This window comes from Mustela putorius, unplaced genomic scaffold, assembly GCF_011764305.1.
Source record: "Mustela putorius furo isolate JIRA1106 unplaced genomic scaffold, ASM1176430v1.1 tig00000056_pilon_pilon_pilon, whole genome shotgun sequence".
NCBI classification, from domain to species: Eukaryota; Metazoa; Chordata; class Mammalia; order Carnivora; family Mustelidae; genus Mustela; species Mustela putorius.
The window spans coordinates 246,139-260,301 of NW_025421263.1; the positions used below are offsets into that span (position 1 = coordinate 246,139).

Sequence of the window (14,163 nt, forward strand, 5' to 3'; positions counted from 1 at the left end):
ACTGTGTGTGACCCCTGCCGCCTAATTCATCCCTCACCAGCAATTAACACTGATGGTTTGAAGGATGGCTACTCCCCTGGCAGGGCAAGAGCTGAAGCAGAATGTATGGGACGAGGCGACTCTTCCCCCTGGATATAAATAATTAAACCCAGTAGCCACCCTTCCTGCCTGGCCACTGTCATTTAGGTATGGCTGATTATCCATAAATGGGAATGAGATGGGGGCAGGGGTGGGGGAGGGAAGCAGGTGACGGTCAAAAAAACTACAGTAGCTGCCACTGAGGGTCCAACCTGGCATTAGACTGAACTCAAGTCCTGATTCCATCATATACGAGCTGTATGAACTTGGAAAACTGAGTTCAACTCTCGAAGCATCTGCTTTGCCCCCCCTTGGAGTGAGAATAGTCAGTAGTATTGACTTCACAGGGCTTATTAGGAGGATTAAATTAGATACTGTTCATTTAGCACAGTTCCTGGCCTATAGAAGGCACACATAAAAGTTGATTATCGTTTTTATGGACCTCCAACTTTAAGCCTTCTATAAAGAACCAAATGATATCTCTGAAAAATACCAACTGCCTACAAGGTTGTAGGGAAAGTGGTATCTATGTTGACCTGATTAGAAAAAAGTGGAAAATCTCTCTTGTTTAAGCCTTGTTGAAAATTTTCTAAACTCTGTCTGCTCTTCTGCTTTAGTAATTAGAACAAACGTTGGAGACTCGTGGTTTTCTGATAATTGAGTTGCTCGTTGTAACGCAGGGCAATTCGACATTAGTGTTTATTTAAAAAATTACCGCAAATGAAGATAAATGGTGAGACGTGCACTAAATTTGATGAAAATCCTGACGTGAGTGTTTCTTCTTGGGATTCTCTCTCTCTCTCTTTTTTCTCCTATGATCTGAGAGCGGATTACATTCTACTTGGGTGATGGCTCAGGTCAAATGTGTGGTTTTGCAGGTGCCTAGCCTTTCACAGACAATCTTGGAAGAACCATCATTGTCTCTGTAAGAAAACGGAGGGAAATATGTGATTTTAACACTCAGCCTACAACAGTTCAACAATCTACCAATGTGAATTTAGAAACGCTGAGCAGGTCCCCCTTCTAGTAAGGAATATCTCTCCCGTTTTCTTATAATACCTGAGTTTCTACAACTGAGCAATCTACTCTTTTGTGTCAAACAGCTTCCCAGGATTGTTTCTCCTTTAAACGCAAGTGAACTTTGGGGATGGCACTCAGATCCCTTTCTTTTACTGGACAACTGTGGAGCAGGGGTTGGGTGTGTTTCAAGAGGGAAAATATCGACAAGGGGACAGAAAAAGGACATAAATGTACAAAATCCCATTTTCCAAGAATGTAAAAAGCTAACTTCCAGGGGAGCCTGGGTAGCTCAATTGCTAAGCATCTGCCCTTCGGCTCAGGTCATGATCCCAGGGGCCTGAGAATCCAGCCCTGCGTCGGGCTCCCTTCTCAGAGGAAAAACCTGCTTCTCCCTCTCCCACTCCCCCTGCTTGTATTCCCTATCTCATTGTGTCTCTGTCAAATAAATAAATAAAATCTTTAAAAAAATGCGAACTTCCAATATTTATTTTTTTTTTCCTTTGCTCTAAATATCTCAATGATCACTTGTTTAAAGCAATTGATTGAAGCCCTTGGAAGAAGTGGTAGATTGAAGCACTCGTCAGAGTTGTTTGTGCTGCTTTGCAGGGGTCTGGCTGCACTAAATTATTTCAAGAAGTATTAATTATCTAAGTCACTCAGAAGAAGCCATTTACCTATTTCATTTTCTTTTTTTGAAGAGAATCTTTTTTTTTAAGATTTTATTTATTTGTCAGAGAGAGAGGGAGCGAGAGCAAGCACAGTCAGACAGAGGGAGAAGCAGGCTCCCTGCCGAGCAAGGAGCCCAATGTGGGACTTGATCCCAGGACGCTGGGATCATGGCCTGAGCCGAAGGCAGCGGCTTAACCCACTGAGCCACCCAGGCGCCCCTTTCACATTAAATTCTCAGCCACAAATCCAAGTATGTTTCTCTGACTGACAGAATCTCCACTCTTCTCGTGAAATATTTTGACTATTTCACATCTTCTTTCCTCCAACCTTAAGCCAGGGCTTCTCAACACTGGCCACACTTTTGAATCACCTGGAAGACTTTAAAACACAGGAGTGCCCACCTCCAGAGGATCTGATCTAATTGGTTCTACACCAATTAGGGTCTGGATATAAGTGTGCTTTTAAAATTCTCCCAGTGATTCTAATGTACAGCCATTTTGTTCAGAGTGAGAACTGAACACCTTCCATCAGATACAGCTGATGACCGACCATTCTGATGACTTCACTGAGAAAAGTAAATTGAGGGCACCTGGGTGGCTTCAGCTCAGATCATGGTCTCAGGGTCTCGGGCTCTTGCATCAGGCTCTCTGCTCAGCAGGAAACCTGCTTCTCCCTCTCCCTCTGCCTGCCTCTCTGCCTACTTGTGATCTCTCTCTCTCTCTCTTTCTCTCTGTGTCAAATAAGTAAATGAATAAAATATTTTTAAAAAAGAAAGAAAAACAAACTGGGTGGGTGTGTAGGTGGCTAAGTGGTTAAGCGTGTGAATCTTGGCTCAGGTCATGAGCTCAGGGTTATGGAATCGAGCCCCACATCAGGATCCATGCTCAGCGGGGAATCTGATTGAGATTCTCTCCCTCTCCTTCTGTCTCTTCCCCCTGCATGTGTGTGCTCCTGCTCTCTCTCTCTCTCTCTCTCTATCTCTCTCTCTCTCTGTCAAATAAATCTTGAAAAGAAAAATCGGTAAGGAAAGAAGACCCACAGAATCCCACTAAGTTTACTTGGGTGGAACCCTTACTCCAATCCCTTCTGAGTGAGGACAAGACCCTCCACTTGGGGTTTCTTCTCATTTCCCTGATCTCTGAGTATGAATGTGCTCCAGGACCCAACCTCAGACTTCTCCTCTGTCTACACTGAGTCCTTGGTGACTGTCCCTCTTCTACCATCTATCTCCCGATGACTCCACATCTCCACCTCCAGTCCAGACCTGGATTTTGAGCTTTCTTCCACTGCCTGTTTTCCAGATCTACCTCGATGAGTTAAACCCAACATGTTCAAAACCAAGCTCTTATTCTTCTCGAGCTCTGCTGGTCTTGCAATAGCTCAAACAGGAAACTGTAGAGTCATTCTTGATTCATCTCTTTCTTTCACTGCCCACGTTTAATTCTTTGGTAGAAGCTGTGGATTCTATCTTCAAAATATATTCTAAATCTGACCAGTTCTCCACACTTCAGTTACTCCCACTGTGGTCCAAAACACCGTCTTCTATAGCCTGAGTTATTGTAATAGTCTCCTATCTGGTCTTCTGGATTCCATTTTTGCTCTGTTCTAGTTTATTTTCCACTCAGCAGTTAAAGCAATCCATTTAAGACAAAAGTCAGACCTTGTTATTTCTCTGCTCTAAGATCTCCAATGGCTCCCCACTTCACTCAATACAAAATTCAGTCTTACAAAATTTAACACTCAACTTCCTTCTCAATTCATATCCTACCTCTTCACTCAGCTGTCTCTGCCTCCGCTCACCAGCCTCCTTAGTGTTTAACAGAGTACAGCAAGTGCGTGCCGCCCTTGGGGGGTTGCACTTGTTTCCTCTTCTTAAATGTACCCGTCTTGTTCTCTGAATCCACTCAAGGATCTGCCAATGTCTTCTTATCAGAGTAATCTCCCCTAACTGCACACACAGCCAGCACCAGCACCATCACAATCAACATAGTTTCTGTCCCTCTCTACTTTTGACTTCTTATCAACAGCTGACATATTATATATTTATTTATTTACTGTCTGTTCTCTCTTTTCTATTTGAATGCATGTGCTATAAAAATGGTATTTGTGGGGTTTTTTTTTCCTGATTTATTCTGTGTTCAGAAGAGGATTTGATACATAATACTCAGTACATAATTGTTGAACGAATGAGTGAATGAATGAATGAATCAATGGAAATATCAGGTTATCTCAATCATAAGAGAGATTTCTCTCAAGCATTTTCTATAGTATTGCCCTATTTCATTCTCTGCATCTCTGGGTTGATTAGTAGATAAAATCATCATGTAAAATCAGTTTGAGCAAGGTTGGATCCTTAAGCTTCTATGTCACCTAGGACCCCAAATGTCACGGTGTACCATGCACATTTGCCTCCAGCCTTCTCCCCCATATTTTGGTCATGGTTCAGCAGCTGTGGCATCGTTCAGCTTTCTTTTCCCCTCCCCTGTCTCAGTTCCAGGAGGTCCTCCTTGGCTTTGGGCCCCCTCCTTGTGGGTGATGAAGGCAATGTAGGGAGAGGCAGCAGCTTCCCTGACTCATCCCCGCTTTCTCCATTTATACTGATCCAGTAAAGCATAGCCTGTGCAGTACAGGGCTGGCCAGGTCAGTCTCTGCCACCTTAGGACCTCATTTTTGTTTCCTGCGGCAGCTTGGCCATTTGCAAAATCAGAAATTGTAAAAGTACAAACAGGAGACAATATGCCATATTTTATGGATTTTAAGATGCCCCTCCCCTCCCATTTTCTTTCACATCTCCAATGTCAGGAATTGTCTTATAGTTGGGGCTGAGCAGGTGGAAGTCCCTATAAAGTTACCACAGCTTGACCCTGTGCCATGTGGTTACTGCTCCTAGGGCACAACTGATCATCTACATCCCTTGGCATGCCAAGTCACAGGCCTTTTGAGGACCATTTAAAGAAAGAAAATAAACTGGTTATTATATGAAAATCTCAGATAAGGAAAGAAAAAAGAAAAAGAGAAACCCCACCAGCATCAAACCAAGCAGAATGGAGGGGTGGCAATTTGGATGACCTCAGAATACTTTTATAAGAAGTGTAGCATGCAAAACAATCTTGAGAAAGGAGAACAAAGCTGGAGGTATCAGTTTCTTGGATTTCAAGATATACTACAAAGTTATAGTAATCAAAACAGTAGAGTACTGGGAGAAAATATACGCATAAATCAACGGAAACAGGATAGAGAGCCCAGAAATAAATCCACAATTATATGGTCAATTAATCTTTGACAAAGGAGGCAAGTATATGTAACAGAAGAAAGTCTCCTCAAAAACAGTGTTGGTAAAACTGGAGAGCCATTTTTAAACGAATGAAACTAGACCACATTCTTTTACCATACACGTAAAGAAACTCAAAATGGATCAAAGATCTAAATGTGAAGTGTGAGGTGTGCCTGTCTTGCTCAGCCTATACAGCATGTGATTCTTATTCTTGAGGCTGTGAGTTTAGGTCCCACATTCAGTGTAAAGCTTACTTAAAAAAAATTAAATGAATAAATGAGAGACCTGAAACCATAAAACTCCTAAAAGACAATAAGCAGTAATCACTTGGAGATTGGTTTTAGCAACATTATTTGTGGGTATGTCTGCTTAGGCAAGGGAAACAAGAACAAAAATAAATTATTAAGACTACAACAAAATAAAAAGCTTTTGCACAGTAAGGGAAACCCACAACAAAACCAAAAGGGAACCTACAGAATGGGAGAAGATAGTGGTGAATGATAAATATAATAAAGGACTAATAACCAAAATATGTAAAGAACACACACACACACAAAACCCCAAAAAACCCAAACCCCAACATATAATCCAATTGAAAAATGGGCAGAGGACTTAACAGACATTTTTCCAAAAAAAACATACAGACATCCAGTAGACATGTGAAAAGATGCTCAATATCACTCATCATCAGGAAAATAAAATCAAAACCACAGGGAGATCTATCACCTTATACTTGTCAGAATGGCTAGTATTAAAAAGACAAGAAAGAACAAGTGTTGGCCAGGATGTGGAGAAAAAGGAACCTCTGTACATTTTTAGTGGGAATGTAAATTGGTGCAACAACTGTGGAAAACAGTATGGAGGTTCCTCAAAAAATTAAAAATAGATTTACCATATGCTTTAGTAATTCTAGTACTTGGTATTTACCCAAAGGAAATAAAAACACTTGATTCAAAAAGATATATGCCCTCCTAGGTTTTCTGCAGCACTATTTATAATAGCCAGTATATGGAAGCAGTTCAGGTGTTTATCAGTAGATGAATGGGTAAAGATATGGTGTATATAGATATATAATGGAATATTATCCAGCTATAAAAAAGAATTAGATGGAGACTAAACAGCATCCTTCTAAAGAATGAATGGGTCAACCGGGAAATTAAAGAAGAATTGAAAAAAATCATGGAAACAAATGATAATGAAAATACAACGGTTCAAAATCTGTGGGACACAACAAAGGCAGTCCTGAGAGGAAAATATATAGCGGTACAAGCCTTTCTCAAGAAACAAGAAAGGTCTCAGGTACACAACCTAACCCTACACGTAAAGGAGCTGGAGAAAGAACAAGAAAGAAACCCTAAGCCCAGCAGGAGAAGAGAAATCATAAAGATCAGAGCAGAAATCAATGAAATAGAAACCAAAAAAACAATAGAACAAATCAACGAAACTAGGAGCTGGTTCTTTGAAAGAATTAATAAAATTGATAAACCTCTGGCCTGACTTATCAAAAAGAAAAGAGAAAGGACCCAAATAAATAAAATCATGAATGAAAGAGGAGAGATCACAACTAACACCAAAGAAATACAAACTATTATAAGAACATACTATGAGCAACTCTACGGCAATAAATTTGACAATCTGGAAGAAATGGATGCATTCCTAGAAACATATAAACTACCACAACTGAACCAGGAAGAAATAGAAAGCCTGAACAGACCCATAACCAGTAAGGAGATTGAAACAGTCATTAAAAATCTCCAAACAAACAAAAGCCCAGGGCCAGATGGCTTCCCGGGGGAATTCTACCAAACATTTAAAGAAGAACTAATTCCTATTCTCCTAAAACTGTTCCAAAAAATAGAAATGGAAGGAAAACTTCCAAACTCATTTTATGAGGCCAGCATCACCTTGATCCCAAAACCAGACAAGGATCCCACCAAAAAAGAGAGCTATAGACCAATATCGTTGATGAACACAGATGCGAAAATACTCAACAAAATACTAGCCAATAGGATTCAACAGAACATTAAAAAGATTAATTCACCACGACCAAGTGGGATTTATTCCAGGGCTGCAAGGTTGGTTCAACATCCGCAAATCAGTCAATGTGATACAACACATCAATAAAAGTAAGAGCAAGAAACATATGATACTCTCAATAGATGCTGAAAAAGCATTTGACAAAGTAAAGCATCCCTTCCTGATCAAAACTCTTCAAAGTGTAGGGATAGAGGGCACATACCTCAATATCATCAAAGCCATCTATGAAAAACCCACTGCAAATATCATTCTCAATGGAGAAAAACTGAAAGCTTTTCCGCTAAGGTCAGGAACACGGCAGGGATGTCCATTATCACCACTGCTATTCAACATAGTACTAGAGGTCCTAGCCTCAGCAATCAGACAACAAAAGGAAATTAAAGGCATCCAAATTGGCAAAGAAGAAGTCAAATTATCACTCTTCGCAGATGATATGATACTATATGTGGAAAACCCAAAAGACTCCACTCCAAAACTGCTAGAACTTATACAGGAATTCAGTAAAGTGTCAGGATATAAAATCAATGCACAGAAAACAGTTGCATTTCTCTACACCAACAGCAAGACAGAAGAAAGGGAAATTAAGGAGTCAATCCCATTTACAATTGCACCCAAAACCATAAGATACCTAGGAATAAACCTAACCAAAGAGACACAGAATCTATACTCAGAAAACTATAAAGTACTCATGAAAGAAATTGAGGAAGACACAAAGAAATGGAAAAATGTTCCATGCTCCTGGATTGGAAGAATAAATATTGTGAAAATGTCTATGCTACCTAAAGCAATCTACACATTTAATGCAATTCCTATCAAAGTACCATCCATCTTTTTCAAAGAAATGGAACAAATAATTCTAAAATTTATATGGAACCAGAAAAGACCTCGAATAGCTAAAGGGATATTGAAAAAGAAAGCCAACGTTGGTGGCATCACAATTCCGGACTTCAAGCTCTATTACAAAGCTGTCATCATCAAGACAGCATGGTACTGGCACAAAAACAGACCCATAGATCAATGGAACAGAATAGAGAGCCCAGAAATAGACTCTCAACTCTATGGTCAACTCATCTTCGACAAAGCAGGAAAGAATGTCCAATGGAAAAAAAAAAGACAGCCTCTTCAATAAATGGTGCTGGGAAAATTGGACAGCCACATGCAGAAAAATGAAATTGGACCATTTCCTTACACCCACACACGAAAATAGACTCAAAATGGATGAAGGACCTCAATGTGCGAAAGGAATCCATCAAAATCCTTGAGGAGAACACAGGCAGCAACCTCTTTGACCTCAGCCGCAGCAACATCTTCCTAGGAACAACGCCAAAGGCAAGGGAAGCAAGGCAAAAAAATGAACTATTGGGATTTCATCAAGATCAAAAGCTTTTGCACAGCAAAGGAAACAGTTAACAAAATCAAAAGACAACTGACAGAATGGGAGAAGATATTTGCAAACGACATATCAGATAAAGGACTAGTGTCCAGAATCTATAAAGAACTTAGCAAACTCAACACCCAAAGAACAAATAATCCAATCAAGAAATGGGCAGAGGACATGAACAGACATTTCTGCAAAGAAGACATCCAGATGGCCAACAGACACATGAAAAAGTGCTCCATATCACTCGGCATCAGGGAAATACAAATCAAAACCACAATGAGATATCACCTCACACCAGTCAGAATGGCTAAAATCAACAAGTCAGGAAATGACAGATGCTGGCGAGTATGCGGAGAAAGGGGAACCCTCCTACACTGTTGGTGGGAATGCAAGCTGGTGCAACCTCTCTGGAAAACAGCATGGAGGTTCCTCAAAATGTTGAAAATAAAACTGCCCTATGACCCAGCAACTGCACTACTGGGTATTTACCCTAAAGATACAAACGTAGTGATCCAAAGGGGCACGTGTACTCGAATGTTTATAGCAGCAATGTCCACAATAGCCAAACTATGGAAAGAACCTAGATGTCCATCAACAGATGAATGGATCAAGAAGATGTGGTATATATACACAATGGAATATTATGCAGCCATCAAAAGAAATGAAATCTTGCCATTTGCGACAACATGGATGGAACTAGAGCGTATCATGCTTAGCGAAATAAGTCAAGCGGAGAAAGACAACTATCATATGATCTCCCTGATATGAGGAAGTGGTGATGCAACATGGGGGCTTAAGTGGGTACGAGAAGAATAAATGAAAGAAGATGGGATTGGGGGGGAGACAAACCATAAGTGACTCTTAATCTCACAAAACAAACTGAGGGTTGCTGGGGGGAGGGGGTTTGGGAGAAGGGGGTGGGATTATGGACATTGGGGAGGGTATGTGTTTTGGTGAGTGCTGTGAAGTGTGTAAACCTGGTGATTCACAGACCTGTACCCCTGGGGATAAAAATATATGTTTATAAAAAATAAAAAATTATATTAAAAAAAAACTCATTACCATTTAAAAAAAATACAGGAAAATAAAGTGATTCTTGCAAGAAAAAATAAAAATAAAAAAATTAAAAAAAAGAATGAGATCTTGCCATTTGTGACAATATGGCTGGATCTAGAAGGTATTAGGTTAAGAGAAATAAGTCAGACCAAGAAAGGCAAATACCATATGATTTCACTTCCTTTTTTTTTTAAGATTTTATTTATTTATTTGAAATAGAGAGAGATCACAAGTAGGCAGAGAGACAGGCAGAGAGGCAGGTGAAGCAGGGTCCCCACTGAGCAGAGAGCCCGACTCGGGCTGGTATCATGACCTGAGCCAAAGGCAGAGGCTTTAACCCACTAAGCCACCCAGGGGCCCCTGTAATTTCACGTCTATATGGAATATAAAAAAAGAAACAAGTGAACAGACAAAAAAAAAAAAAAAAACCAGAAGTAGACTCTTAAATACAAAGAACAAACTGGTGGTTACGGGAGGGAAGGTGGATGGGGGATGGGTGAAATAGGTGAAGGGGATTAAGAGGTACAAATTTCCTGTTATAAAATAAATAAAATAATTTCCTGTTCTCATTTGGAGATGAAAAGTACAGCATTGGGAATACAGCCAATGATATTTTAATAAGTTTATATGGTGACGTGATGATATACTTACTGTGGAGATCACTGAGTAATGTATAGAATTGTCAAATTACTATGTTGTACACCTGAAACTAATTTAACATTGAATGTCAGCTATATGTCTAATAATAATTTTTTAAGTGCAGCATGACAAAAGCTCTGGGTGGCTCAGAGGAACATATTGTGAGAAAAATCTGGGCACTGAAATCTCTCAGTTAGAAAGTAAATAAAAGTAGTGAGATTCTTAATGTGAGGTTTGAAAAAACGTTAACCAAAAATTTTAACTTTTATTTTATGTATGCATTAAGGCCATATGTAATAAAAATCTGTCTAAATACTTACCAAAGAGCTTTTTGAATACATTTAAATTAAAATATTAATGAAAAGAAAACATTGTATCATAGTTTGAATGGTAGCATTTTTTGTTTCTTATTAAACTATACCAGGAAAGGAGGCCAAGACTCAATGAAATATGGCTATTATCCCCAGTTTCACAAGACCATGAACCTCTCTGGCTTAACAAAGCCTAAGGAATCTACTACAGAAATGGGTTGTTTTTACTACCCTGGAGCCTTTTGTGTAGACTATGAACCAAAAGCTCAATATTAATCTTAAAATTAATTATATTACAAAGTTGTATTATTTGGAAGATGTGTTTAAATGACTCAAAGTTAAAGGATCTCAGTATAATGCTGGTTCTATAATTATCCTCCCAGAAAACATTACTTGTAAAACTTAATGATGTAGAACCATAATCATAGCATCGAGTAGGAGGTTGCCAAGCAGATGGGAAAGTTTTTTGGTTTTTGTTTTCCAGTTGTTTTCTTCCCTTTCCTCCCCTCCTTTCACAAGGAAAATCAGCCACCTGTTTTTAAAGGCTGAAGTATTTTTACTGTTCTTGGTCGGAAACATTTGTTTAAACAAAGTAGCACTTGGTTGCTAAACCCTTGATTCTAAATGGACATAGCCATCTCATTTGTGTTGGGCCAGGGTTTGGATAACAATTTGATTTCCCAGTCTGTTTCTTTTGTGACCATATAATCCTCTCCCAGTGTTGCATGCTCTGTGAGCTACAAGCACTTGAGAGCTCATAAGCACAAAGACTCTAAGGTTTCTTTGGGATTAGCACCATACAAATGCAGATTTGGGACAATGGAAGACTGATTCCATCCTTGTAACTGTTACTGCTCTACTTCCTGCTTCCTCTGGGTAGCAAAGCAAGCTACTGTTTTTAAAATACACACTCACTTTAGCTGCTGACTTTTTCATTGGCTGCCTGGAGAAGAGAAGGAGTTCTTGCCTATGTATTTCGGTGTTTTGATCCCTTTCAATTATTTTTTAAAATATATATCATTAAATTTTACAGGAGTATTACAGAATTCCTAATTGCAGAATTTGAACTTGAGCTACGCAATCTTACTTTCCGTCTTTAATCTATGTGTCAATGCCTTTTTAAGTCTGATTACCTGTATGAACTCTCTTCAGAATCTTTCCCTGGTTAACACAGTATAGAGAAGTGCTGGAAACCAGTTCTTTTCTGTGACACAATTCTTCCAACGGAGTTGAAATGCTTTGCAAACAATTTCACGTATATCAGCCAATTCATATACAAAGCAATGTCATGTGAATCCTTTCCTTTTATATATATCATCTTTCAGTGATGATCAGGAATTCATGCTGGTACAGAGACTCTGGTTTTGGAGGAGGAAACAGGGGCTTGCGAGGGGAGGGCGAGAGCAGAAGCTGCTCACCTGCTTTTAGAACTGACCTTAGCTGGTGGTACCAACATCTTCACCCTTTATGCATCTGCATCCTTTATGCATGAAATAGCAATATGCCTTTCCCTTTCGTGTAATCCTTATTTAGTTAATACCCAGTAGGATTTGCAAGCCCTTCACATCTCTGTGGATTTATTTTATTTCAGAGTGCAAGTGACTTTATGGCCCAATTACCATCATTGTGACTTATTGCATTATTGTGGGAGGGAGAGAGGAACAAGAAACGCCTGATTATGTGTATCGTCATCAATGGAATGAGTGCCACGCACTCCTGGCCAAGGCAGAGGGATGGATGAAACCTTTCTGATCTATTGTTTATCAGAACACTGAAGCCTGGGTGATTGTGCCATACTTTAACAGACAAGTGTGTCAAATGTATGGGTGAAGATGTTGCAGTGGTGGTGTTAGAGTAATTAATATTTGGAAGGTAATGAATATTTTGAGTTTAAAGATGTCAAAGGTCAAAGACGGGAGGAATGACTAAGATCGGATGTTGACCCCCTCAAATTACAGGGGTATTGAAGCGAGACTGAGTCACCACCTGACCCCAGGAATGAACCAGCGAGGCGGGCTCCTTATTAGAGCAAGGCTCCCGGAAGCCAGATAGCCCTTGTGCTTGCAAGAGCTCAAGGTACAGCCGGCTGTGGAGCACCGAAGCAGCAGCAGCCACAGCAGCCACGGGAATCGTGACCCTCGGGCCCGGCGCCTACCTGGAATTTCCGCAGCGCCTGGTTCAGAACCACCGGGGAGGACAGCTCCCCGCCACCGCCGGCGCCGACTGCGGAAGGGGACCGAGAGCGCGGGCTTCACGCTCCGTGAGCCGGCTCGGGCGGCGGGAAGACCGGCTGCGTCCCCCCCAACCCCCGACACCCACTCGGTTCCTCCCTTCCCCCTGCGGGGCCGTGCGGGGCCTGCGGGTGGCCGTCCTGGGCCACACGTCCCGCAGGCAAGGAAGCCACCGGCCGCCCTACCCTCTGCCGCCACCGCCGCCGCAGCTGCTCTCCTCGCCCCGCTCGGCCTAGGGGTGTGGGGCGTGCCCCGCGCGGGCCCCGCCCCGGCCTGCTCCCCATTGGCCGGCGGGCCGGAGGTGCGAGGAGGTGGGGTCCGTCTCTGGCGGCTCGCGCCCGGAAAGGTCGGCCAGGGAGGTCGCACCGGGACGCAGCGGGCGCAGAGGAGACGCAGCGGCGGCGGTAGCGGCGGCGCCTGGGCCCGGCCGCAGCCCCTGCCTCCCGCCCTCGCGCCCTGCGTCCCTCCGAGGCCTGCAGCCTGCGAGGCCCGCAGCCTGCGAGGCCCGAGCTCCGAGGGCGCTTCCTCGGGCGCTGGGCCCGCGGCGGCCAAGACGGTGGGCGGGTCGGGCGCGGGGCGGCGGGCGCTGTGCTGCGGGCTGCGCTGGTGGGGGGCGGCGGGCCGCGGCGCGGGCCCGGTGCTCGGCGCGTGCGGCTGGGAGGCGCTCTGGGGGGCGGGCGCGCGGGCGGCGGCCAGGGCCATAGCCCAGGTCGGCGGGAGCGCGCGGAGGAGGGCGCCGGCGCTGCTCGAGGCGGCCCGCGCGCGCTACGAGAGCCTGCACATCTGGGACGAAGTGTTCGGCGAGTCCGGCCCGGACAGCGGCGGGAACCCCTTCTACAGCACGTCAGCCGCCTCGCGCTCCTCCTCGGCCGCCCCGGCCCCCCGCTAACTCCCGACGCCCCCGAAGCGCAGGAGTCCCACGAGGACGAGGCCAGCGCGGGTTGGAGTGTCACGCTGCGGGACCGCCCGCCCCCGCGCTTCGTGGACACTGGCGGTAAGGCGCGGCCGGCGGGGGCGGGGGCGGCCTGGGGAGGCGTGAGCGGGGGTCTGGGAGAACTCCAGAGGCTCCGCGGGCCGGCTGCTTGAGGGCGGCTTTTCGGTCAGCACACAGATGGGGCCCTGGCAGCGGGGATTTGAAGTGCGAGAATCAATCTGGTTGCGTGGTGGTGGTTGGTGGGGGCCGCTCCGACTTCCCCGCGGATGGAGAGGATGAGGCGGAGGCCCAGGTGGCACCCTGCCGCTGGCAAGGACCCAAGGGGGGGCCTTCCCTCCCTTGCTGGGAGTGTCCAACCCAGTCACACCTGTGGGGTTGCTCGTTAGGGCTGCATTTGAGTTAGGTTCCTAAAGCCCGATGCAGCTTTGTGTGTGTGTGTGTGTGTGTGTGTGTGTGTGTGTGTGTCTGTGTGTGTTTGTTGCTGGTGGGGGGTACGTAAATCGTTTTGTATGGATGGTCCCAGAGCAGCGTTA

General features: G+C 43.6%; 1 protein-coding gene across 1 annotated transcript in view; it reads left to right on the plus strand.

Moving 5' to 3' along the window:
- LOC123392340 (conserved oligomeric Golgi complex subunit 2-like) overlaps window positions 1–12,617 on the plus strand; it is a 69,105-nt gene extending 56,488 nt beyond the window's left edge. The window contains exon 6 of the mRNA XM_045081219.1: window positions 12,424–12,617. Within this exon, the coding sequence (XP_044937154.1) occupies window positions 12,424–12,517 (94 nt within the window). The 3' untranslated portion in view covers window positions 12,518–12,617. The remainder of the gene's footprint in view (window positions 1–12,423) is intronic.
- The last annotated feature ends 1,546 nt before the right edge of the window (window positions 12,618–14,163 follow it).